Here is a 26,507-nt window from a genome sequence, read left to right on the forward strand (position 1 = left end):
ATTTTTATAGGGTTCTATTAAGGGTTCTGGTGTCACAATTGGCACTACCTCACTCTCCAGTGAAGACGTACATTTTAAATGTGCTACACGATATGATCAAAGACCCGACTGTGAGACATTGTTTTAATATGTACGTAGAGTTAATCGTGCTGCGAACGCTAACAGCTTACAGTGACCCGTGCAAAGAGGTTTGTGTAATATTTATTTACTGGCATTTGAAATATGTGCATTCTTTTGTACACGATTTATATTGTAGCTACTGTCTCTGTGGCATGCGATAAAATACTATAGATCAAGTATAAAATAAGGTAGTGATAAACAGGATTTCTTTCAAACCAATTTCTACTTTCATTGTTCTCTGATGTTTCATAATGGGATTAAGTATATTGTTCCTCTTTTAAAGAATATGAGAATCTCTGCAAAAAGTCTCCAATTGCAATGGTTGTTGCCCATAATACAGTCACTTAAATGGTGGCTAAGTCTTTCTTTATAAGATAATTCATAATAATGGAAACATTAAAACATACTTTTTAAAATACCATTGAAGCTTCACAACTGCACTTGACACACATTTGTTTTCATTTTAAATAGTGTATATGTTTACACAGAGTTATATGCATAACACACTTTCTCAGGTATTTGTAAATTAACAAATTTGATGTGCATATCACTTTAAATTCCCATATTGCATGTGGTGTCTTCACGTGACAGCACAGGATGCACAAGTACTCCATTACAGCAGAACAGGGCATGCAGTGTGACTGGTGGTAACATCTCTCATTACTGGACAGGTGCCTTACACAAGTCAGCAGTGGCCTATAGCATACTACACCGTGTGTATACAACCAAATTTAATTTCTTGGACAAAGTGGCCACACTAAAAGAATGATGTTCACCTGGTGATGGCGTATGACCACCAGGCCAGTCCAGTGTAATGGGGCATACTCATTGATCTGATGTATCCCAGCTTTGTAAACTTAATTAAAAATGCGTGCATAATTTTGCATGTTGTTGTTTGTATAGACAGCAGGTATCACAATATCCCTAGAAACTCATTGTGGTGGTGTACATGCTCTTAACGTGATATCGACCCAATTGACAAAGCTGGCAGTGTATTAATTATTTTCCTAATTACTCGCAATATTGTAACATTTCAGCGGGACTTACTAGATGAACAAATGGTGAGAATCCTTCTCTAGACTATACTTCAACTCATCTGTGAACAGCACCCATTTTTTGTGAGACTAATTCCTCTGATGAGCTGTAAAGCATACATTGCAGCCTCTATAAACCAACAATGCTCAGTCTGATGGGAAATGTGTGCTGTAGAAGCTACCATGTGGTTGCAATACTTTGCCATAAAATTGTTTGCCGTGCTATCTAATACTCATGGGGGACTGGAATGCAGTTATAAGGGAAGGAGTAGAAGAAAAGGTTACAGGAGAATATGGGCTTTGGGCAAGGAACAAGAGAGGAGAAAGACTAATTGAGTTCTGTAACAAGTTTCAGCTAGTAATAGCGAATACCTTGTTCAAGAATCAAAATAGGAGGAGGTTTACTTGGAAAAGGCCAGGTGATACGGGAAGATTTCATTTAGACAGACAGAGATTCCGAAACCAGATATTGGATTGTAAGGCGTACCCAGGAGCAGATATAGACTCAGATCACAATATAGTAGTGATGAAGAGTAGGCTGAAGTTTAAGACATTAGTCAGTAAGAATCAATACACAAAGAAGTGGGACACGGAAGTATTAAGGAATGACGAGGTACGTTTCGAAGTTCTCTAAGGCTATAGATGCAGCAGTAAGGAATAGCTCAGTAGCAGTGCAGTTGAAGAGGAATGGACATCTCTAAAAAGGGCCATCACAGAAGTTGGGGAGGAAAACATAGGTACAAAGAAGGTAACTGTGAAGAAACCATGGGTAACAGAAGAAATACTTCAGTTGGTTGAGGAAAGGAGGAAGTACAAAAATGTCCTGGAAAACTCAGGAATACAGAAATAGGAAGTGCAGGGAACCTGAGACGAAATGGCTGCTGGAAAAATGTGAAGACATCAAAAAAGGCACGATTGTCGGAAGGACAGGCTCAGCATGCAGGAAAGTCAAAACAGCCTTCGGTGACATTAAAAGCAAGGGTGGTAACGTTAAGAGTGCAACAGGACTTCCACTATTAAATGCAGAGGAGAGAGCGGATAGGTAGAAAGAATACACTTGAAAGCCTCTACGAGGGGGAAGATTTGTCTGACGTGATGGAAGCAGAAACAGGAGTCGATTTAGAAGAGATAGGGGATCCAGTATTAGAATCAGAATTTAAAAGAGCTTCCAAGGATTTGAGGTCAAATAAGGCAGAAGGGATAGATAACATTCCGTCAGAATTTCTAAAATCATTGGAAGAAGTGGCAACAAAACAACTGTTCACGTTGGTGTGTAGAATGTATGAGTCGGGCGACATACGATCTGACTTTTGGAAAAGCGTCATTCACACAATTCCGAAGACAGCAAGAGCTGACAAGTGCGAGAATTATCTCACAATTGGCTTAACAGCTCATGCATCCAGGTTGCTTACAAGAATAATATACATAAGAATTGGAAAGAAAATTGAGGATATGCTAGATAATGATCAGTTTGGCTTTAGGAAAAGTAAAGGCACAAGAGAGGCAATTCTGACTTTGCGGTTAATAATGGAAGCAAGATTAAAGAAAAATCAAGACACATTCATAGGATTTGTTGACCTGGAAGAAGCGTTCAACAATGTAAAATGGTGCAAGATGTTCGAAATTCTGGAAAAGTTGGGGTAAGCTATAGGGAGAGACGTGTCAGATACAATATGTACAACAGCCAAGAGGGAATAATAAGAGTTTACGACCAAGAACAGAGTGCTCTTATTAAAAAGGGTGTAAGACAAGGATTAGCTTTTCACCCCTACTGTTCAATCTGTACATCGAGAAAGCAATGATGGGAATAAAAGAAAGGTCCAGGAGTGGAATTAAAATCCAATGTGAAAGGATATCAGTGATGCAGTTCACTGATGACATTGCTATCCTGAGTCAAAGTGAAGAAGAATTGCATGATCTGCTGAATGGAATGAACAGTCTAATGAGTACATAGTATGGATTGAGAGTGAATCAAAGAGAGGCGAAGGTAATGAGAAGTAGCAGAAATCAGAACAGTGAGAAACTTAACATCATGATTAATGATCATGAAGTAGATGATTTTAAGGAATTCTACTACCTAGGCAGTAAAATAACCAATGACGGATGGAGCAAGGAGGACATCAAAAGCATATTAGCTATGGCATAAAAGGCATTCTTGGCCAAGAGACGTCTACTAATATCAAATATCAGCCTTAATTTGAGGAGGAAATTTCTAAGACTGTACGTCTGGAGTACAACATTGTATGGTAGTGAAACATGGACTGTGGGAAAAAACGGGAACAGAAGAGAATCAAAGCATTTGAGATGTGGTGCTACAGACAAATGTTGAAAATTAGATGGACTGATAAGTTAAGGAATGAGGAGGTTTTGCGCAGAATTGGAGAGGAAAGGAATATGTGGAAAACACTTATCAGGAGAAGGGACACGATGATAGGACATCTGTTAAGACATGAGGGAATCACTTCCATGGTACTAGAGGGAGCTGTAGAGGGCAAAAACTGCAGAGGAAGACAGAGATTGGAATACATCCAGCAGATAATTGAGGAAGTAGGTTGCAAGTGCTACTCAGAGATGAAGAGGTTAGTTCAGGAGAGGAATTTATGGTGGGCTGCATCAAACCAGTCAGAAGTCTGATAAAAATGCTGTCCTGCTTCCTTAGACCTCGAGTACTGTGTGGCAGGTCCACTATACCCAAGATCTGCATGCAAGGCCTGTTGTAGGACCAAAAAGTCTTACACTGGCATTCCATGTAGGTCTGGCCTTTCTATATTGTTCCACCACATTTTATCCTGTGCAATTTCACCATGAAACATTAGTTTTCACAGTTCTAATTGATTACTAAAAGTATAGGCATGAGTGTGTGCTAGAGCAAAAATGTGTGACTGATTTTGATCAAATCAACGTAATGCATCAATGTTTTTCTTTGGAATTAGCAGTATATTGCGGAGCTATAATTTTCAGTTTTGACTGGAAATACAGGGTGTGTCTTCTTTTTTATTATAAAACTATTTATTCTGCACGTTGCATACCATGCTCGGCAACTTCAGCTTATTTTATTTAGCAAATGTTCTCTTTAACAAGGAAAGGCATTTATGTGGAATATTTTTCACCGAAAGCAGCTGAGCACTGCATTTCAGCTATTGGAAAATCACTGCCTCCTGAACAACTCATTAATGTAGTTTGTCCATTGATAAAAACAGGAGATCTTCCAATGAATTTGGGAGCTATAAAAATTTTAACTCGTGTCATTGAACACACTACGCAAGATATTTTAGAACCACATCTGAAGGAAATAATGGAAAGTCTCATCAAAGTGAGTGAATTATTTCAGTAATTAAGAACAAACTTAACCTATAATTACTATTTAATTTTTGTCACCTCTAAAAGGTTTCATTGTCAGATAATAGTCTTTCGATATTTGGCTTTATGAGGTCTTTTCATGTGAGTTCAACAAAAGAGGAAAAATAAAAAAAGAAAAAAATGCCCAACCAGCTCCGGCGCCCATGTGTCACATGCCTAGCCCATGCAGCTGCCAATCATCTGTATTCATATCCAGCACATCTACTGCCTTCCTCCAAGCAGCTCTATACGCATGCCCAACCCCACCCACTTTCCACCTGTTTCTCCCGCTACCCACCCAATATATATTAGCTCTTTCATTTTATTTGAAATTTATTACATTTTTAATACCACGATAGTGCAGAATTATACTTCATAATATTTTGAAAATAAATTAAAGTTTTCTTTTTTGATTTACCATCCAGTTTATGGGAAATTTGCTGATTAAGTACTCTGAAGAACACATTGTATAACACACAAAGGTAATGGAAGGGTACCCAAAATAATCCTCATTACAACTCTCAGGGGCAACTCGTAATTAATGTGATCAATTTAAAGTCATTTCATAGACATTTAGTGGCAAAGTAAAAAATTGAAGAAGAAAATCACTGGGGTGTTTTGTCTTGTGTGCTATGTTAAAAATTTTAGGTCACTTTTTATGAGTTTGTCTTACAGTGTCTGTTGTTTCAAACATATGTACAAATAATTATTAAGAAATATATGTGTTCAGTGTTACTGTTCTTAATAGTAAATAATATTTTGTTTAAAAACAAAGGGAGGAGTGGTAACTTAAGTCATATAGTGGTAGGGTTCTATCTTTTGTTATCACGTCACTTAATGAAGGCAGTAAAAAGGGATATACCGAAGTTAAAACTTTGAAAATTATGGGAAAATGTAAGAAAGAAAATAAGAATTGCATTAGATGCTGAAGTGCCAGAAAATTCTGTTCACATGGACTTGTTGCTTGATATGAAGGAACAGTTTTCACCAAGTTAAAAACTGCAATAACTGGCTACATCAGCATCTACCTTGGTAAAACATTTGAAATACTCTTGCAGCTCCCGACTATTAGCTGTACCAAAAACTGAATATTTTAAAGAATAAGGTTTCTGAACAGAAACTAGCCTGAAATGATAGATGAAGCTTAAACCTTAGGTAACTGATTTAGTAAATAGTTTTTATGAACAGGGAAACAGCTGATTTTTATAAAAGTTGCGTGAAATGCATTCCAATTTTAAAAGTGAATATCCTGGAGGAGGAGGAGGAGGGGGGGGGGGGGGGGGAGCAGTTTATTTTATTCTGGTCAGTCTGCCCCAAAGCTTGTATTTCAGCCAGTGCTAAAGGTACCACCACTCAGTATGTTTCTGCACCATTCATTAGAAAATGCATTGAATTTAATCAGTGGGTTTTAACAGAAAGAAGACACATTCTGCAGACATAACAGATTTTATAATGAACCTTTCATGTAAACTGGAAAAACTTGTTCCACGCTCTTATTTTGCAAAGTTTCAGTCAAAATATAACAACGTGCTTAGGGTCAATTGCATAAAGCAGTTCGTCTTAGATTAGCACAAAAAATGAACTCAGATCAAGCTGGAGTAAGAAATCAGCATTTTTATAAATGTTAATCTCAAATTATATCACCCTGAACTGATATCATCCATGATTAACACACTTTTGTGGATCAAATCAATTTCAACTACAGCTGTAAGTTTACACCCTTGTGATGGTACACACAACAACAGGTTCTGTTGTGCTAATACAAGTTGAAAATAATAATAATAATAAAGAAATTGTTGTTAACACAAGATGTGTCAAGTAAATATGTGAATACGACTCCCTCACTGCGAAGTTCAAATAATATTTTCAATCTGTGAGGCTGTGTTAAGTAAGTTACCAATGATTTATGTAATGGATGCAGATAATAAGTGATCTCATAATAACTCTTGGGGATAACTCATAATTAATGTGTTAATTTAAAGGCATTTCATAGAAACTTAAGTGGCAGAGTTAAAAATGGAATTTAGAACTATTTGCAGACACCAGACAGTAATGACTGAACATTTACTACAAAAAATGCTGTCTAGACATGAATAGCAGTAACTAAACAAGTGAAATTAAATTTTAACTGCTGAACAGATGCTTAAACTGCTGGCAACTGCATGTACATTGACGAACAGAAAAAGTAAACATATGTAAGTCAATTCATATCGATAACAGCTCTACTTAAACAGACAGTGCAAGTGTACAGTTCTGCCACTGTCTGCACGAATAGTTTCTTTAGTATTGAATAAAAATAACTTTAAAGCTTGTGAACTAATGGAGCTTTCATTCACACAGAAAAGCATCTAAATCCATTGCCAACAGTCTGCGTTATGTATGTTTTTATCATGTTTAGCAAACTCCTGAAAACCTAATGCAAAGCAACAGTTGTTTACAGTTTGTCTCTGCAGTCAAATCAGCTGTGCCCTCTAACAGCCAAACCTGAGTGGCTTTAAATTATCAGCTGTCGAGTAGTGTATTTTGTGCAATAATGGTTAAAAAATAATTATGACAGCTCTGTGTTTTGAGGCCACACCACCTAGCATTCTAGGCAGATGTGGTGGACTATGTTCTATGTAGAAGGACATTAGGCACTGAGAATTATGTTGTTTCTTTTCTTTTACTTGAGGGATGTCTTGATCTTTTCTGGCTATGGGGAAGTTTGTTATGCTTATTTTCCACTGTCTTTACAACACAAGTCTTTCAACAATAAATACTTTGTGTATATGATGTACAATTTATTCCTGCAGTCAAAGCATGATAATCATGATAATAGATGATGTAGCAGTTTTGCCAAGCATGTCTCAGGGTAATTCAGATCAACACAGGACCTGATTAAGTTGATCCAAGTTCAGTGTAATAAGACACAGTGAAATTGTGAAATAGGTTCATTTTCTGAATTAAGATCAAAATTGACCTACAATCAATGATTTTTATACAGTCAACCCTTAAAGGGTCATCTGATGTACACATTGCCACAGTATCAGTGGACTTTCGTGAAAATTACTACTTTACTACCCAGGAAGAAACCCAAGGTTACAGTTGGACATTTGACTCTTGCACTATACACCTATTGAAGTTAACCTCAGAAATACTGAGGATGAAAGATCATTTAAATGTCAGACCAGATGACACGCAACATGATACTTGTATGTTCTACAGAATTCAAAAACTATGCCAGATTTTATCATAGAAATGTATTCGTAAGTACAAGCTGTCATTATTTTAGTGATAATGTGCAAGACAATACAAAAATGAATATAATTTGATCAACCTATTTCTCCCATCAAAATAGTTTTGAGATCAGTAATGGCTGAACAGTTATTCTTTGCAACACATGAAAAAAGTGGTTGTTAGGGTGTAGAGAGGACAATTAAAATGTTATCTCAAAAGGAATGTATACAAAGATCTGTACAAAATCAAGCATTATGTGAATCAGGCCAATTTCAGTTTTGTAATATTACAATCACCAAAGCTATTTTACCATGGAATAGTCTGTATATTAGTCACCTTCAGATGATGTGGTATGTTTTACAGAAGTTAAAATACTTTGAGGAACCAGAAGTGTCCACAACTTTAAGCCACTGGATTTATTAGGAAAATTGGAAGCAAGTAGGATCTGTAATGATGTGAAACCCCTCTGGAAATATAATTTAAAGAATAAATTGAAATCCCTTTTGTGAGAAGAAAAATTTGATCCTATCTTGTAATGTAGCTTGCAAATATTACAATCTGTGGTGTGTGGGATTATCACTGAAATAAATAAAATAGAAAAGATGTTACTGTTCAATTCACGAACCCTTCAGAATCATCACTAACATTCCATTGGCTCAGAGTCCATCCTCTATTCAAGTAAAAATGTTGCTATTTTAAATTGTATTATTTTTACACAGTGTGGTTAAAAACTGAATAAATCAGGAAGTTTTTTTATTTTTTATTTTTAACTTAATTTTTTAAAACTGCTCCTGGTTGAGCCAGTTTGTTTTATAGCTTTGATTAATTAAGATTTCTCACTTGCGCAGTTATGGACTACACTTGTTGCCATTGTTTCCTTGGTGTTGAAGTATTATTTATTAAAAAACATAACACTGAAAAGATTTTCAAAAAATACAAATGTTTGTGCAGAAACAAATTTTGTAGAAAATGAAAAATGACTAGAAGGTTACAATATAGCAGAAAAAATACCATGTAGAAACAGAGACCCCTATTTATTTTTATTTTATTTCTTTCTTTTATGTAATGTAATGCTGAAAACCAAAATGTAAATGTAGATTTTATGCTGCCTTGGTGAATTTGCTAAAAGGTATTAAGTAACCACCACTACGTTTCATACAAATACAATGTTAAATGAAAAATATAATTTAGATTCATAATTTTAAGCAAGCATCATTTTGCACCATTGTGGTGTTAAAATAGTAAAAAATGGCAAACTTTGAAATGCTACAGTATGAAAACAGAAACAGATTTGGTGCATTCTCTCTCTCTCTCTCTCTCTCTCTCTCTCTCTCTCTCTCTCTCTCTCTCTCTCTCTCTCTTTCCTTCGTTGTGTACATGGTGAGTCAGGAGGAAAGGTATACACTTTGAGGAGTGATGGTATTAGTGGTTGTGAACAACAACAAAAAACGGGTAGTTTCCTGCCTTAATAGACCGCAAGTGTCCCTATCAAGTTGCTGGTCACAACTTCCTGTACACTGCTGTGTTATGTTGTCAGCAATGACAATGTTTGAATAATACGAAAAAACAAATAACAGTGTACATTGAATGTGATCTATGTCGGAAACCATTCGGAATATGGCGTATGTCCATATGAAGTTTCTTGTTCAGAATCACCTATTATCACCCCTAAAAGTATGTACCCTTTCTCCTGTCTCACCCTGTATACCCTGTGAATTATTATGGGTGGAGGTTACACTCAACAACCGAGCAAGGTTAATAATTGGCTCCTTTTACCGACCCCCCGACTCAGCAGCATTAGTGGCAGAACAACTGAGAGAAAATTTGGAATACATTTCACATACATTTTCTCAGCATGTTATGGTCTTAGGTGGAGATTTCAATTTACCAGATATAGACTGGGACACTCAGATGTTTAGGACGGGTGGTAGGGACAGAGCATCGAGTGACATTATACTGAGTGCACTATCCGAAAATTACCTCGAGCAATTAAACAGAGAACCGACTCGTGGAGATAACATCTTGGACCTACTGATAACAAACAGACCCGAACTTTTCGACTCTGTAAGTGCAGAACAGGGAATCAGTGATCATAAGGCCGTTGCAGCATCCCTGAATATGGAAGTTAATAGGAATATAAAAAAGGGAGGAAGGTTTATCTGTTTAGCAAGAGTAATAGAAGGCAGATTTCAGACTACCTAACAGATCAAAACGAAAATTTCTGTTCCGACACTGACAATGTTGACTGTTTATGGAAAAAGTTCAAGGCAATCGTAAAATGCGTTTTAGACAGGTACGTGCCGAGCAAAACTGTGAGGGACGGGAAAAACCCACCGTGGTACAACAACAAAGTTAGGAAACTACTGCGAAAGCAAAGAGAGCTTCACTCCAAGTTTAAACGCAGCCAAAACCTCTCAGACAAACAGAAGCTAAACGATGTCAAAGTTAGCGTAAGGAGGGCTATGCGTGAAGCGTTCAGTGAATTCGAAAGTAAAATACTAGGTACCGACTTGACAGAAAATCCTAGGAAGTTCTGGTCTTACGTTAAATTAGTAAGTGGCTCGAAACATCATGTCCAGACACTCCGGGATGATGATGGCATTGAAACAGAGGATGACAAGCGTAAAGCTGAAATACTAAACACCTTTTTCCAAAGCTGCTTCACAGAGGAAGACCGCACTGCAGTTCCTTCTCTAAATCCTCGCACCAACGAAAAAATGGCTGACATTGAAATAAGTGTCCAAGGAATAGAAAAGCAACTGGAATCACTCAACAGAGGAAAGTCCACTGGACCTGACGGGATACCAATTCGATTCTACACAGAGTACGCGAAAGAACTTGCCCCCCTTCTAACAGCCGTGTACCGCAAGTCTCTAGAGGAACAGAAGGTTCCAAATGATTGGAAAAGAGCACAGGTAGTCCCAGTCTTCAAGAAGGGTCGTCGAGCAGATGCGCAAAACTATAGACCTATCTCTCTGACGTCGATCTGTTGTAGAATTTTAGAACATGTCTTTTGCTCGAGTATCATGTCGTTTTTGGACACTCAGAATCTACTATGTAGGAATCAACATGGATTCCGGAAACAGCGATCGTGTGAAACCCAACTCGCATTATTTGTTCATGAAACCCAGAAAATATTAGATACAGGCTCCCAGGTAGATGCCATTTTCCTTGACTTCCGGAAGGCGTTCGATACAGTTCCGCACTGTCGCCTGATAAACAAAGTAAGAGCCTACGGAATATCAGACCAGCTGTGTGGCTGGATTGAAGAGTTTTTAGCAAACAGAACACAGCATGTTGTTCTCAATGGAGAGACATCTACAGACGTTAAAGTAACCTCTGGCGTGCCACAGGGGAGTGTTATGGGACCATTGCTTTTCACAATATATATAAATGACCTAGTAGATAGTGTCGGAAGTTCCATGCGGCTTTTCGCGGATGATGCTGTAGTATACAGAGAAGTTGCAGCATTAGAAAATTGTAGCGAAATGCAGGAAGATCTGCAGCGGATAGGCACTTGGTGCAGGGAGTGGCAACTGACCCTTAACATAGACAAATGTAATGTATTGCGAATACATAGAAAGAAGGATCCTTTATTGTATGATTATATGATAGCGGAACAAACACTGGTAGCAGTTACTTCTGTAAAATATCTGGGAGTATGCGTGCGGAACGATTTGAAGTGGAATGATCATATAAAATTAATTGTTGGTAAGGCGGGTACCAGGTTGAGATTCATTGGGAGAGTCCTTAGAAAATGTAGTCCATCAACAAAGGAGGTGGCTTACAAAACACTCGTTCGACCTATACTTGAGTATTGCTCATCAGTGTGGGATCCGTACCAGATCGGGTTGACGGAGGAGATAGAGAAGATCCAAAGAAGAGCGGCGCGTTTCGTCACAGGGTTATTTGGTAACCGTGATAGCGTTACGGAGATGTTTAACAAACTCAAGTGGCAGACTCTGCAAGAGAGGCGCTCTGCATCGCGGTGTAGCTTGCTCGCTAGGTTTCGAGAGGGTGCGTTTCTGGATGAGGTATCGAATATATTGCTTCCCCCTACTTATACCTCCCGAGGAGATCACGAATGTAAAATTAGAGAGATTAGAGCGCGCACAGAGGCTTTCAGACAGTCGTTCTTCCCGCGAACCATACGCGACTGGAACAGGAAAGGGAGATAATGACAGTGGCACGTAAAGTGCCCTCCGCCACACACCGTTGGGTGGCTTGCGGAGTATAAATGTAGATGTAGATGTAGATGAAACACAAATGGCCGAATGCTGTTTATCTCAAGCACTTAATCCGTTGGGGTGATAGATAGGCACCTTTGTTGTTGTGATATTGTAATTCCACATTACAACAATAAGAAGCATGATTGTGTGGACAGTTGTTGAACATCAACCTTTGTTGTTGTGATATGGTAATTCCATATTACAACAATAAGAAACATGATTGTGTGGACAGCTGTTGAATATCATTGGCAGTAACATGGTGGTGAAAAGTCTTGAAACTTAGTTTGTTAAGATTTTGCTAATGACATGTATTGCATTATGGGGCCTCCTTGATGCACTCTAGTATCTTCTACTTGTCTCTGCTGAAATTGTGTGTTCTTCAAAGTGTAAAGCCTTACAAGACATTTGAACTGATGTTCTGCACTACTGTCCAAACCTATCGCCTTTGCGTGGTTTTTGACATTATGTTGTACAAAAGACAGAATTTTCTGGTTTTCGTATTATTTCAAACCTGGCATTTCTTTGTTCTACTTGTAAAACTTTTCCAATGTTATTCTGAAGTTATAATAAGCTTCTAGTAGAAGAACTGATTATTTTTTAGCTCTGTGTTGCCCAATACAGAATTAAACAAAGTTTGTGTGATGTCTATGTAATAATTGTGGTATCACTTTTGAACATCTGCAATCCTTGTTGTTGCTGCCATGAATATTATATATAGTATTTTGTGAATGTAAGTAGTGAAGTAGAAATATTGTGATACATTGTGTACATTTTTGTTATATGATGTGAATTGCTATGTGATAGATGTCGGTTGTAACACAAACATTCAACTACTTGTATTAGGAAAATCATTAATGAGAAATTGGTATTTGTAAATAACTCTGCATCACAGGGACATAATCTTTTTTGCATTCATAAGTAAATGTCATATAAGGGATTAACAGACCAGCAGGAATACAGGAAATGGGGGTTTGCAAAGTATCATTTACAACAGAGTGTATTCAGAGTTATGTTAAAAATGAAAATGAAATTACTATGGTGTGAAAGAAAGAGTACAGCCTGAAATAAAAACAAAAGATCACCCCATACCATAAAAACAAAACATATAATATTTTGATCATTTCCAGATGTTTACATTATTTTAGATAATTTTTAAGTGTTAACATTTCTAGGACTAATTAGCTACTTTATCTCATTTTTATTTCAATAAATAATTTGTTTTGTTTTCAGGCATATGATAATGAAGAAAGTTCTGTGAGGAAATCTGCTGTATTTTGTATGGTAGAATTACATGGTATTGTTGGAGAGGCAGGTTTGCAACCACATTTAGCTACCTTAAACAACACTAAGCTGAAGCTGCTTCACTTGTATATCAAACGATCGCAGCATGGTGGTTCGAGCGGCATCACTTCACCAAAAACCACAACGTCGTGAAACTTTTAATACTCATTAATTTCAGCTTTAATGTATTCTATCATTCCAGTGCTTGTCAATTTTTTTAACAAAACAGAGTTTTCCAGTTATTAAAGCCCAAAAATAAACAGTATATTGCATGTATTTATTTTTCACCCATTAATTCCCATATATATTTCACTGCGTTGTTTTATAGCTACAGAAATTATTGTAGCACATATTTAGTTCAGTGTAATACATGTGTGTGAATGAACAGTGAACAGGAAGTAAGTAACATTTTCTGCCAACTGCCAATACTGCTAACAGGTGCAGATACCAGCAGTAGAATGTTTTATGTTAGTGGCTTTTCAACTAATTCGACAACCGGTGACAATATGAAACACAGTCAGTGAAATGACACACAATAATTGGGACCAATTCTGTTATATTCTGTATTGCTACGAAATATACAGGGTAATTATAATTAAAGTTAAACTCTCAAACCACTGTAGAAATAATACCACTGGTCATAATGACGTCAAATTGCAACGGAATATTATCGGAGAAGGGGGAAAACGTATGGCAGAAGAAAAATAAATACTTACAAAATGTCACAGTAGATGGCGCTGTAAGCATTATAATTTAATAGTGGTCAATTACAAATGACAAATGAATCTCACAACCATTCCTAAGGTGTAAATTTGATGTTAAACAAACTTAGTGTGCATGGATGTATAGATGTGATACTGTTAATTATGTAAGCTCATCCACCACGGCAAGGTCATATCACATCAGATGGGAAAAATCGGTTTTTAATTGTGCTGCGCCCAAAAACCGCATAAAAAGCATCACTCACATCAGTTTTTAATTGTCCTGAGGCCAAAGACCACATAGAAAGCATCAATCACATCAGTTTTTAATTGTCCTGAGGTTAAAATTCGCATGAAAAATCATCAATCAAAATCAGATCGGATTATTAATTTCCATTTGACTGGCGCAAAACATGTTATATGCTGTCCACCGTTTTCTGCAACAAGTCGAAATTGAGAAACAGCATGTTCCACAACTGATCGAAATGTTTCTGGGGTCATGTTCAGAATGTGTTGTGCCTTTAATGCAGTTGTGTTTGCAATCAGCACACTGAATGTAACATCTTTCATAGCCACACAGCCAAAAGTCACTTTGATTAAAATCAGGTGATCGGGACAGCCAGGCTGTAGGGAAATGGTGGCTGATAATTCTAGCATTTCCAAAATGGTGTTTCAGCAGCTGATTAACTGGATTTTCAATGTGTTTAGGTGTGCCATCTTGCATAAAAATAATCCCATCCAAGTTGTTGCCGAGCTGGAATGACATATTTGTGCAAAATACACTCATAGTGCTTACCAGTGACGGTACAGGTGTACAAGTAACAGGACCGGAAGCACCTGTCTCTTCAAAAAAATATGGCCCTATGATAAATGATGCCGTAAACCTGCACCACACAGTGACCTTTTCAGGATGAAGTGGTACTGATTGATTTGCGTGTGGATTTTCCATTGCTCATATTCGATAATTCTGTGTACTGACATATCCTGTCAGATGGAACTGGGCTTCGTCTGTCTACAAAATCTTCCATGGCCAATCATTGTCCTCTTCAGTGCGAGCAAGAAATTTTAAAGCAAAGGTCTCTCTTGCTGGCAGGTCAACAGGAAGCAACTCGTGCACATGGGTAATTTTGAATGGATAGCAAAGAGGGATGTTTCGTAGGATTTTACACACCGTGCTCACAGGTATGTCCAATGTTCTAGCAATTCTCTGTGCACTACACATTTGCACACCACCACCTGTCTCCTCCTGCATTGCTGTGGCCACTGCTTCCACGGACGTTGAGTCAATTCTTTTCCTCCCTTTACCACGTTGCACACTAAAAGAACCCATCTTTTCAAATTTCTGAAACAGTTTCTCCAGACCCACGGCAGTCATCACACCAATGCCTTTTTTCGAACCCTTCAGTGTCCGGAACTTCTGCAAATAGTGATGTGCACACAGTCATCATTCATGTAATACAGCTTTACAAGAAGAGCACGATCCTGCATTGAGATAGTCATGACGTACGTCACAGACGCAAAAGGAAGAAAAGCCATGTACCCGGCATGTTTATACCAACATCAATGGGTTGTGCGCATGTCAGGTGTTTTCATTTATGTATCCTGACACATACAGTCCCATCTATTGATAAATTTTCACACTATTTTTCTTCTTCCGCCATACGTTTGTGCCCCTTTTCTCGTAACATTCCGTTGCAGTTTGATGTGTGTATTGAGGGAACTTATAATTCTTTACGTAATATCATGATTTATTTTGGGTGTTCACTCAATAGATATTTGCAGTAAGACATATCTGAAATTATCTTATTTCATAGTTATTCTGGGGTTGACACATCTTCTACCCATGCCTTATTCCATTTGGCTGTATTGTCAGCATCGTATTTTTTTGACAGATTTAAAGGGTTAAAATTGAGTGAACATAATTACTTCATTTGCAAAATGTGTGGATCATTGGTCTCCATAATAATCTTTCTCTACTTACCTCAAGGAACAGTAAATTTAAACTCAAGTAATGTTGGAGGTAGTTGTTGTTTCTCAGTATCTCCAACAAGAAATGATAGAATAATAGATGTTGCAGATAATTACATAAGGAAATAGGTATAGAAATGCATATTTTTAGAGTGAGTGGACCTTTTTTTTATATTTGATAGAGCATGTTGAAATTTTGCAGTGGCACAAAACATTTGCATAGTCATCATTCAGTAAAACCACTTTTTCATATTAATTGCCTAAAAAATACACTTAACTCATACTAAGGTAATCTGATAAACAAATTGGCTGCATATTGTTGCATCATTGCCAAATGTCACTAGTAGAGATTGAGATACCAGAAGTTAGTGGCCACTCTACAAACACCAGATATTGAAACTTTGCTATGGAAACTTGCCCATAGCAAACAACTGTCACTACTGAGATAACATTGTTGTTGCCTTTCATGATGAATTGATAACCAGCTGCTGTTGACGCCAAACATACATGCCCTCATCTGAGAAGTTAAAACAGTAATGACTTGTCAGATATTTTTCCAGTTGTTAATAACAATTTTTTTGTTGTTGCATAATACATACTGATTTGATCAATGATCATCTGTGAAGCAAGTTTGGGTGGTTGTGGGGTTTCTATGGGGCTAGCTAATATGTTTGAGGCCATAGCACATGATCATGATTGAAATCTTGCCAGATTGGTGGCTGTAGAATTGCAGGGTGTCATGCTTCATACTGCTACATTTGTTGCCATATATTATGTACCAAACCAAGCATTCACTATGGTCGTTGTAATACTCTGTAGTCATGTTTATAGCCTTTAGTGTGTCTACATTCACGCCAATTGTGATACATTTTAACTATTGCAGCTCCGTAACATCTCACAAATGTAGCAATTTGATATACAAAGGCACTAGTCTTCTCCAGAGAAGAGAGAACTGGGAGGGTGTGGTGTGGGTCAAAGGTAGACACATGCTAGCAGTGCCACAAAGTATTTTCAATCCCCCCCTGCATCTCCTCCTCTTTCCAGAACACATTTGCCTTTTTACTTTCACACTACTTAAACAACTTTATATTTACTCATTACATTTGTTCCTTGCTTTCCTATCCCTATTATTTAAGTAAGAAAGCTGCTATTCTACATTAGTTTCAAAATAGATTAAAAAGAAAAATAGGAGTCAGCTCCCATTTTGACAAATGTTTTGAGACTTCTTCAGCAACATTTCTTACAGTCGTGGCACTTTATCAAATTTTGTCTCTATCAGGATGTGTAGTCTTAAATTTTAACAAATTTACAGTTAAATCTGTTGAGAGAGTAGATGTTGTCAGTATTTTAGGCCAGCTGTGACACCAAACTTTATGGCAACAAGATGACAGACTGTGTGAAAATTTATCACATAAGAACATTATTTTTTCTGTTAAAAAGAAAATGTGTGCGAATTGTAATGATGAAATTGCAAAGCTGAATGAACAACTGTGAGGTTAACAATTCAGAAACAATGTGCTGAAAACGGACATCTCAAAACTTCATGTAGGAAAAAGTGTTCTGAATACACTAGAAGTTTCACAAAATATCTCTTCTGTTTCTGAAAAATGACCAAAAGTTGCATACAAAAACAGCATGCTGAAAGTACATTATCATGTAAGTAGTGAAACATAACGTACATTTTGTGCACAAAAATGTCTTTCAAGTAATTTCAATTATGAACTGTGGGAGTGCAACTAGTAATCTCGAATCACGTCGAAAGAAAATAAGCAGTGTAAGCAAAGCACAGAGATGGATACAACCGCAGAAGAATTATATATCAATCACCAATTTGGTCATTGTCATTGGAGCTACCTTGAGAGTTTCTTATTATGCGTTACCAGCTATTGTGGACAAAAAAGACATAACAAACAGTCTTGTCACACATCAAAAAATAGACTTAAAATCTGTAATCGTCAACTGGTAAGAACAGGTAAATTTATTCTTCATGCAGATTGTCTAGGGCAAAACTTAGCTGCCAAATTTTTTGTGTAAATAAAGATATGAAAAATGGTAATAAAGGAATTCACAATGTGTGCATGAGTTTTAAAAACACAACATTTGACAACATAAGCAACATAGAAAGAAGGTTCTGCATAATGCATAGTCACCATCACTTTATAATAACAAGGAGCCTAGGAACAGTAAATAATAAGTTGGATTTGCTCATTTATTCATTCCACCCAAGCACAAAAATTAAGATTTTGCGAGAATCAGTCATGAACTTCCATACCAGTGAAGTAATACATCTGCAAGACAAGTGTAAAAGTTCACCACTAGTCAGCTATACTAGATAATGGCAGTGTATGTATCCACACAGAATTTCACATGTGAATACTGTGTCTTTTTGCATTATAATGAATATAGCTTAGATAATAAAACAGATGGCTTTGAAGCAGTTGTTATAGAATTGGTACCACTTGCAGTCATTATGGAACACCAGCAATCTGTAGATAACATTCATTGTTTTGAAATACATGACTATACCATAGCAACACTTGGCTACAGAGCACATAATACTCCCTGTGTACAAAGTTTGCACTAGGAGCTCCTTTGGTAGCACTCTGAGCTTGACACCTCAAGAGAACACTTGTATCATTTCGGCCTCAAACCATCTCTATGAATAAATAGACTGATTCTATTACAACACCAGACAAATCATCTGGCCATGGATATTTAGTGTTACCTAGTGGATTGTTAGGAGGTGTGTATGTGGGTGGGGGGGGGGGGGGGGGCAAAGATCTGCTTGGACTAGTTCCCAGTAGAATACTTAACACATGCTTGGTTAATACATCAATGCCATGACAAATTAGGATCAAATTGTCTCAGCAGATTCTATAAATTATCGCCTCTCAGATTATTTAGGCCAAACTTTATTACTAAAATTCAGACTAAGAGACACATGAGTGCAATCTACACAGGCTGACTCCTAGTGGTATAAAGAACTCCACAAGCAGTGTAAACTTTAATTTCACTAAGTAGTCAGAAGATTAACACTTTGGAGACTGGCACCATAGAAGGATATCGGGCTTATGAAACCGGCCATTTATGCTATTATTTAAAGCATTACTAGAACATGTGTAATTGATATCTCTTCAAGGGTAATACATACTAAATAACTGCCAAACTTCAAGATTTATTGTTCGTATTTACTTTAGTTCTTATGATGCTTACAGATTTTAAAATAATGGTGACAGAAAGTATAATTATCCTCCCAAGAAAAAAGTTTGAGGTGAGTTATCGAGCAATTTATTTCTCATGAGTTTCCAAAATTTCTTGCTCACTTAATAAACGTGACATATTTGTATCATACTTGCAGCAGACTGCAAAACCTAAAGATTACATGCACAGAATTACGTCAGTGCAATCATATTATCTCAGCCATTTGCGACAGTAAAACAACTAGAAATTCACAACAGAAGGCAGCTCCATTCAGTTTCCAGTTAGCGAGACATCTGTACATTGTTCTCAACTGAAATGAGTCCCGTTTTTGAGCAATAGATTTCTCATATGGCAAGAAAATTGCAGCCCAATCTATACTGAGGCACAGCCTTTTTAACACAAAGTTGCAGTCTGTGCTATGCTTGGGCTTGGTCTCCAGAGTGTTAAAAGCAATAAGTATTAGCCAACAGATACAAAGCTGATATAATGTTTCAAAGTCTTGCTGGTGAGTTGTAGTAAAATCAGAAACAATGCAACAGAAGCAAAAATTAATACTCTAGAATTAATTGAGTAAGTTATTGCAGCTCTGAACTCTTCTAGTCTTTAATATTTCTAATGATTACTTTATAGATACTGTTGAAAGTGACGTCGGTGTGAAACAGGATGCACAGCATACATATAAAACAACTAATTTAGGCTAGCTTCCATAAAATTACATACTTAGTTGATTCTGATCTCCACAGCTAGGATGTTTCATCGGGCAGTAACCGTTGTTCTACTTGGGTTTTGGAAGATCATTATTATATTTACCATACGACTAGTTTCAGACAGCTAATTTCAAGCAGTGTGTAAGATGTATGCATGTAATTTGAACTGCTTGAAATTAGCTAACAACTCAAAGTCATTGGTATGATTACAGTATTTTGTAGCTGAGGTGATACAAAGGGTATTTCTTTTCCATATATCATAAAATTATATTCTGTAACTGAGAAATGAAGTGTGCTCCATATTTCAAAGTTTCTTTGAAGTCTACACATAAACTGTGAATGTCGAGTCACCAGGGTGAAATCTGAACGCATTGCAAGGCACAGGAAAGTACACTAAACCCTTGCTAATCTGGTCCTCAGTAATAAGGCCTGGCCCACATACAGCCTCCAGTTGCTCAAGCAGAAATGACACATACGGTAATGAATTCTTCCTTACAATAATGAATGTTAGTTAATTACAGTGTTACACAATGCTATATATGCTTAAAACTGTGGCTATCGTTACAGTTCAGTAGAACGCCTTCCAAAAGAAACACGTTATGCTGGACCTCAAGCAGAAACTCGATATCAGAAATAGGTTGAACTCCGGTTCTTCACAGAAACCTGTTGCTGCTGTGTAGAATGTTGGATGAGCAACTTTTAATGACCAATTTTTAACAGATGAAGAGAGAATCAAATAGCTTAAAGGAAAGTTATGATAATAAGCTGGCACTTCCACTAGTCTGACATCCATGTGTGCAAGGAATGACCATGTTAGCAATAGTCTAGTGTATGTTACATGGTTGCAACTTGATTAATCTCATTCACTTATTAGATGCTCACTAAACAAGGCACAAAGAGCTTACAAAGCCTCCTCTTGAGAATCACTATTAAAGATTGAAAATATGTAATAAAATATGCTAATCATCTCAAGGACTGTCATAAACAGTTTCTAGGATACAGGGTCACTCTGCTTTATTCCTCTTCCAATAAAAAATTTCGTTTCATTTTTCTATGTTGACAGAAGCCATCTATGATACCTTGATGACTTCTGTCAGCATAGAAAAAAACGCGAGGGAATATTGCATTGAAAGAGCCATAGAGCAGAGTATTGCTATATTCCAAAACTGTCTATAGCACTCCTTGAGATGGCTATGACCAAAATTATTAGGAAGGAAAGAGAGTCTCTAACTTGAGATTTGCAGACAATATAGTAGTCCTAGCCAACAATATGATAAAATTGTAATCCTCTGTAAAAATTTATCTGAGAGTTGCGAGAAAGTGGACCTTAAGATATAGCTCCCCAAAACAGATACTAGCAGACGGGCCGCATGCAGCTCAGTAATGGTTTTTTTGTGACCTTCCAAGACAGTCAGAATTTTTATGTAACAATTTATACCTTTTCTGTAATGCAGAGTTAACTAATGCATGCAACCATTTTAAAAGGTGTGGCCCTCAGCTAACTTGTGCTTCCACAAAGTAGTCCCACCTTGCTCTGCCATGCAGAGGGATTTTTTAAGGAGAAAGATGTTTAATCTAAAACAGATTTTTCACTTGGTGCTGACATGAAACTTTCTGGCTGATGAAATCTATGGGCTGAACTGAGACTTGAACTCAGGACCTTTGCTTTTGGTGGGCAAGTGCTCTATTAACTGAGCTACCCAAGCATGACTGACAACCCACCCTCGTAGCTTTACTTTCACAAGTACATTATCTCCTGCCTTCCAAACTTCACAGAAGCTCTCCTCTGAAACTTGCGAGACTAGCACTTCTGGAAGAAAGGACATTGCAGAGATATGGCTTAGCCACAGCCTTGGGGAATGTGTCATGAGTTGCACATGTGTAGCTTAGTCAGTAAAGTGTTTGCCCTTTCATGGGCAAAGTTAGAGTCTCAGTCCAGCACATAGTTTTAACCTTTCAGGAAGTTTTGTTTTGGTGCACAATTCACTGCAGAGTGAAAAATTCATTCTTTAAACATTCCCCAGGCTGTGTCTAAGCCTTCTCTCCACAGTATCTTTTCTTACAGGATTGCCAGTCTTGCAAGTTTCGCAGGAGAGCTTCTGTGAAGTTTGGAAGGTAGGAGATGAGGTAAAGTTGTGTCGACAGGTCACAAGTCATTGTTGGGGAACTCAGTTGGTAGGGACAGTTGCCTACGAAAGACAAAGATCCAAAGTTTGAGTCTCGGTCCGGCACATACTTTCAACCTGTCAGGAAGTTTCATGTTTAATCCACATTTGAAAACATGTCTGCTACCTCTCAGTCATTTTATTTCTGTGGGAAGATAGTCAAAGTGTTTTATAGATGTATATTTCACCCCTTTTGTCACAAAGTTGGATTGATAAAAGGGTAATGCCGATTATTTTTCCTCCTAGTTTCGTACTTTTCAGTATCTCTATTACTCTCAAACTTAGACGGATTGTTGATAACAAATTTCATAAGTGAAATGAACATGCTGTAATTACAATGGAAAATGATCTAGAAGAAAAAAAAAACAAAAAAAGAAACAGACTATTACCATTGGGAACATTTTGATATACTCATACAAAAATTAACATGATATGAAATAATAAATGCAGCGGGTTAATGATTTGTATCTTGTCCACATGACAGAAAGCAGAGTGAATCAGGTTGATGTGAATCATGGAGCGAAAAGCATTCAAATTTTAGACAATCAGACATGGTATTATACAAAGTCCTATTGCCAAGAACCTGATAAAATTCTGGTCCTATGCAAAATCACTAATTGGGTCTAAGGCTTCTATCCTATCATTAATTGATCAGTAGAAGATAGTAAAAGTAAAGCTGGAGTTTGAAATTTCACATTTAAGAAATCATTTACACAGGAGAATTGTACTACCATACCATCATTTGATCATCACACAGACTCCTCAATGGAGGACATTGTAATAAGCATTACTGGTGTAGAGAAACAACTGAAAGAATTGAAAGCAAACAAGCTTTGGCCCTTACTTGTAGTTTTCATGAATCTTTCACCCAGCACAAAGTCTCAAGCAACTGGAAAAAAGTGCAGGTGACTCCTTTATATAAGAAGGGTAAAAGAATGGACACACAAAATTACAGACAAATATCCTTAATATCAGTTTTGCTGCAGAATTCTTGAACATATTCTTAGTTCAAATATAATAAATGTCCTTGAGACAGAAGAGCTTTTGCCCACAAAGCAGCATCGTTTTAGAAAGTGTCACTCATGCAAAATTCAACTTGTCCTTTTCTCATACAGTATCCTCTGAATTATGGATGAATGGCAATGGACAGATTCCATATTCCTAGATTTATGAAAATCATTTGACACAGTGCCCCTCGGCAGACAGCTAATGAAGGTATGAGCATACAGAACAGGTCCCCAGATATGTGAGTGGCTTGAAGACTTCTTAAGTAACATAACTTATTATGTTATCGTTGACAGCGAGAGTTCATCAGAGACAAGGGTATTGTGAAGAGTGCCCCAGAGAAGTGTGATAGCATTGCTGTTATTTTCTATATAAATAAATGATTTGGTGGCCATAGTGAGAAGCAGTTTATAGCTGTTTGCTGATGACATTGTGGTGTATGGGAAGATGCCATTGCTGACTGTCTGTAGGAGGATACTAGTTGACTTAGACAAAATTTCTAATTGGTGTGATGAATGGCAGCTTGCTCAAAATTTAGAAAAATGTGAGTTAATGCAGGTAAGCAGGAAAAACAAACCCATAATGTTTGACTATGCCATAAGCATTGTGCTACTTGACAGTCACATTGATTAAATATCTAGATGCAATGTTGCAAAGTGATATGAAGTCTAATTAGCATGTAACACTGGCAATAGGGAAAGGGAATGGTTAACTTCAGTTTACTGGAAAAAATTTAGGAAAGTGTGGTTCATCTGTAAAGCAGACCGCATACAGGACACTAGTGTGACCCATTCTTGAGTACTGCACCCCGTCAGATAAAAGGAAAACGTTGAAGCAATTCAGAGGCAAGCTGCTAATTACCACTAGGTTCGAACAACACACAAATATTACAGATATGCTTTGGGAAGTCAAATGAGGATCACTGGAGGGAAGGCAATGTTCTTTTTGAGGGGCACTACTGAGAAAATTTAGAGAAACAGCATTTGAAGTGAGCCTCTGAACAATTCTACTGCAGCCAACATGCATTTTGTATTAGTGTTATGAAGATGAGGTTTGAGAGATTAAGGCTTGTGTGGAGGAATATAGTCAATTATTTTTCCCTTGCTCTATTTGTGATTGGAATAAAACAGGAAATGTCTAGAAGTGATACAGGGTACCCTCCGACACACACTATACAGTGACATGCGGAGCATGTATGTAGATGTAGGTGTTTAAGGTCCATTGTTGTTTCTATTTTAAAATGATCTACCACTAAGATTGAAAGAAGATAAAAATTTTGCCCTTTTTACAGATTATAGAAGCTAAGGAATAAATAGTAATACTGTACATGTCAGGATGAATTAAAGAGCATAAGTGGGCATCGAGGACTGATCCTGTTCACTCTAGAGTTGTTAAAAATTGGAGATTTATTCTCCTCCTCCTATTCTATGGGATACATTTGGTCTGTCATCTGCTATGACCATGGAGGGAACCACACATCATGGTGGAGAGCATTTCGTCCTCAATGGGAGGAGCAGGCACACACATCTGTAGAGTATGAGAGCTGGTAGGCAAAAGAGCAATCCACTGCTGTGGCCACTGTCTCACTGGTCAACCAACACCCCCCACATGGCCGATATCTTCTCTCCCATTGGTTGGCTTTGAACCTTCCAAAAGTGTAACTTGCTCATGAGCCCTGTGGATAGCATCCCTAGATCAGCAGAACCAAGCATGGGATGCATCCCCACTATACAATGCCACTGATGCACAGTGGAAGTCATAAGAAAAATACTGCAAAATCTGAAAAAGAAAATAATGTCCTTTTTTAGCCTTAACACCACTTTGGGCTGCACAGTTCCCTCCCCCTCCTGTGAGAGCCAGTTACGGGTCATTAATTGATTTACATAAAGTTTGACAATAATCAAGTAATGTGTAACTGTTGGAGGTTGGTTGACATTTAGTGTTTTAAGAAAAGGGGACTTATCCTAATGGAGAGTGTAAATGAAATGTTGAAAACATACTAGTGGCAAGCAGGGTGCACAAAGTTTCAGTATTGCAATAAATCATGTTCAAAAGTATTAGTTCTTGAAGCTTCTTGCTTGTTTAAAATGTTACTTCTCAAATGTGTGACATTGTTGGAGTTGGTGCAGTGGATGGTTGTCAACCATGCATGGCTCTGAGCATAGTAGCGGCAGGCAGCTGCCCTGTAGTTGAGCCAGTGCATGGTTACATGGGCACCGTGATAAGGTCCCTGCGTCACGGCCAACATGCAACAAGTGGGTTGACTACTGGTGACTGCTACACTCACAGACAGGATTCACATCAGTGGGGGTTTGAGTAGTTTACATTTCATAGAAAGGAACAGAAGAGTAATAATGACTGTCATTAGAAATACAAGTTTGCCATTAAAGACATGATTACAAAAGAAATGAATTAAAGAAACTTCACATAACTCATAATAATTAGTAAACACTTGATATTTAAAGTTAACAAATAAATGTAGGTTTTCACTTTGCTAATCTGGTCTGATTGGAACTGCAGCAGAAATGGAGTAATTACTAGAAATAGAATTCATACCTTAACCTAAAGGAGTGCCATGCCTTTGAAGTGACATTTTCACCCCTGATATTCACTAACTGGTTTGGAATCTAGTACAGCCTGTGGTGCTTGCTCATGTGATTTACCATAGTCATATTTATATAAAATCCATATAATAAAGCCAATGACAAGTAGAGCTAAAGGCTCAGACATAACACTCAGAATGACCACTCAATTGGAATAATTTTGAGTGTGTCATTCGGCAGGGTGTGCAGTAGCATGATCAAGAGAAATTTGCCCATTCTCCTGGGCTAGGAGTTTATTGATGGATTCTAAGAGGTGAATCCAAGATGCACTGGATAATGTCAGACAACTATGTAGTTGTGGCAAGGGGACTGGCACTTCAGGTAGGTACAGCAGGAAAGGCCTAAGGCTATTGTTATAGGTATAAACTAAATGTGCTGAGAGCTTAACAGTAGCGGCAGTTATATCGCATGAAGACATACTGAACAAAAGACACCATCCACTAAAGTGGCCTGAAAAGTTGGGGACATGGCAATGGGTTGAAAACAAATCAAAATACTGTAATGGGCTGATGTATGGAATGCAATAAGCTGTTGCCAACAGGGACAAACCAAGGTTTTTACTCTGTCAGAACAATATGAGGGCAAGGAGAAGTAGATGTTTTTGTTAGGAATAATGCAAGTTCACAGTTCCTCACCCCAGTATTGAGTGATACTGTAGGACACATGTACTAATTGGTATGTATAGAGTATTGAAATTCATTAAAATGCATAGTGACGTGTGTTTGATAGTATGTAAGTAGAACATCATGTACGGGCAGAACTGTAGGCAGCAGTGTTCTACCGCAGGCTGTATTTGTGTTTACATTAGATGATGTTGCCAGTTTGCCATTGAAAGAAGCTGGTGAAATATTAGTAGAGTTGTTGAGTAGAATTGAGAGCATGGCTATGGGAAAAAAATGTGAAAGCTGGACAAATAGATTTTAATTTACAGATTAACC

At 37.5% G+C, this 26,507-nt stretch overlaps 1 protein-coding gene across 1 annotated transcript in view; it reads left to right on the top strand.

Annotated features, from left to right (window-relative positions):
* Window positions 1–13,464, top strand: part of LOC126184388 (CLIP-associating protein 1-like) — a 248,559-nt gene extending 235,095 nt beyond the window's left edge. Inside the window, 2 exon segments of the mRNA XM_049926771.1 lie at window positions 11–188; window positions 13,169–13,464. Of these exon segments, the coding sequence (XP_049782728.1) occupies window positions 11–188; window positions 13,169–13,372 (382 nt within the window). The 3' untranslated portion in view covers window positions 13,373–13,464.
* Window positions 13,465–26,507: the final 13,043 nt, after the last annotated feature.

The sequence above is a fragment of the Schistocerca cancellata genome, chromosome 4, assembly GCF_023864275.1.
Source record: "Schistocerca cancellata isolate TAMUIC-IGC-003103 chromosome 4, iqSchCanc2.1, whole genome shotgun sequence".
Classification (NCBI taxonomy): Eukaryota; Metazoa; Arthropoda; class Insecta; order Orthoptera; family Acrididae; genus Schistocerca; species Schistocerca cancellata.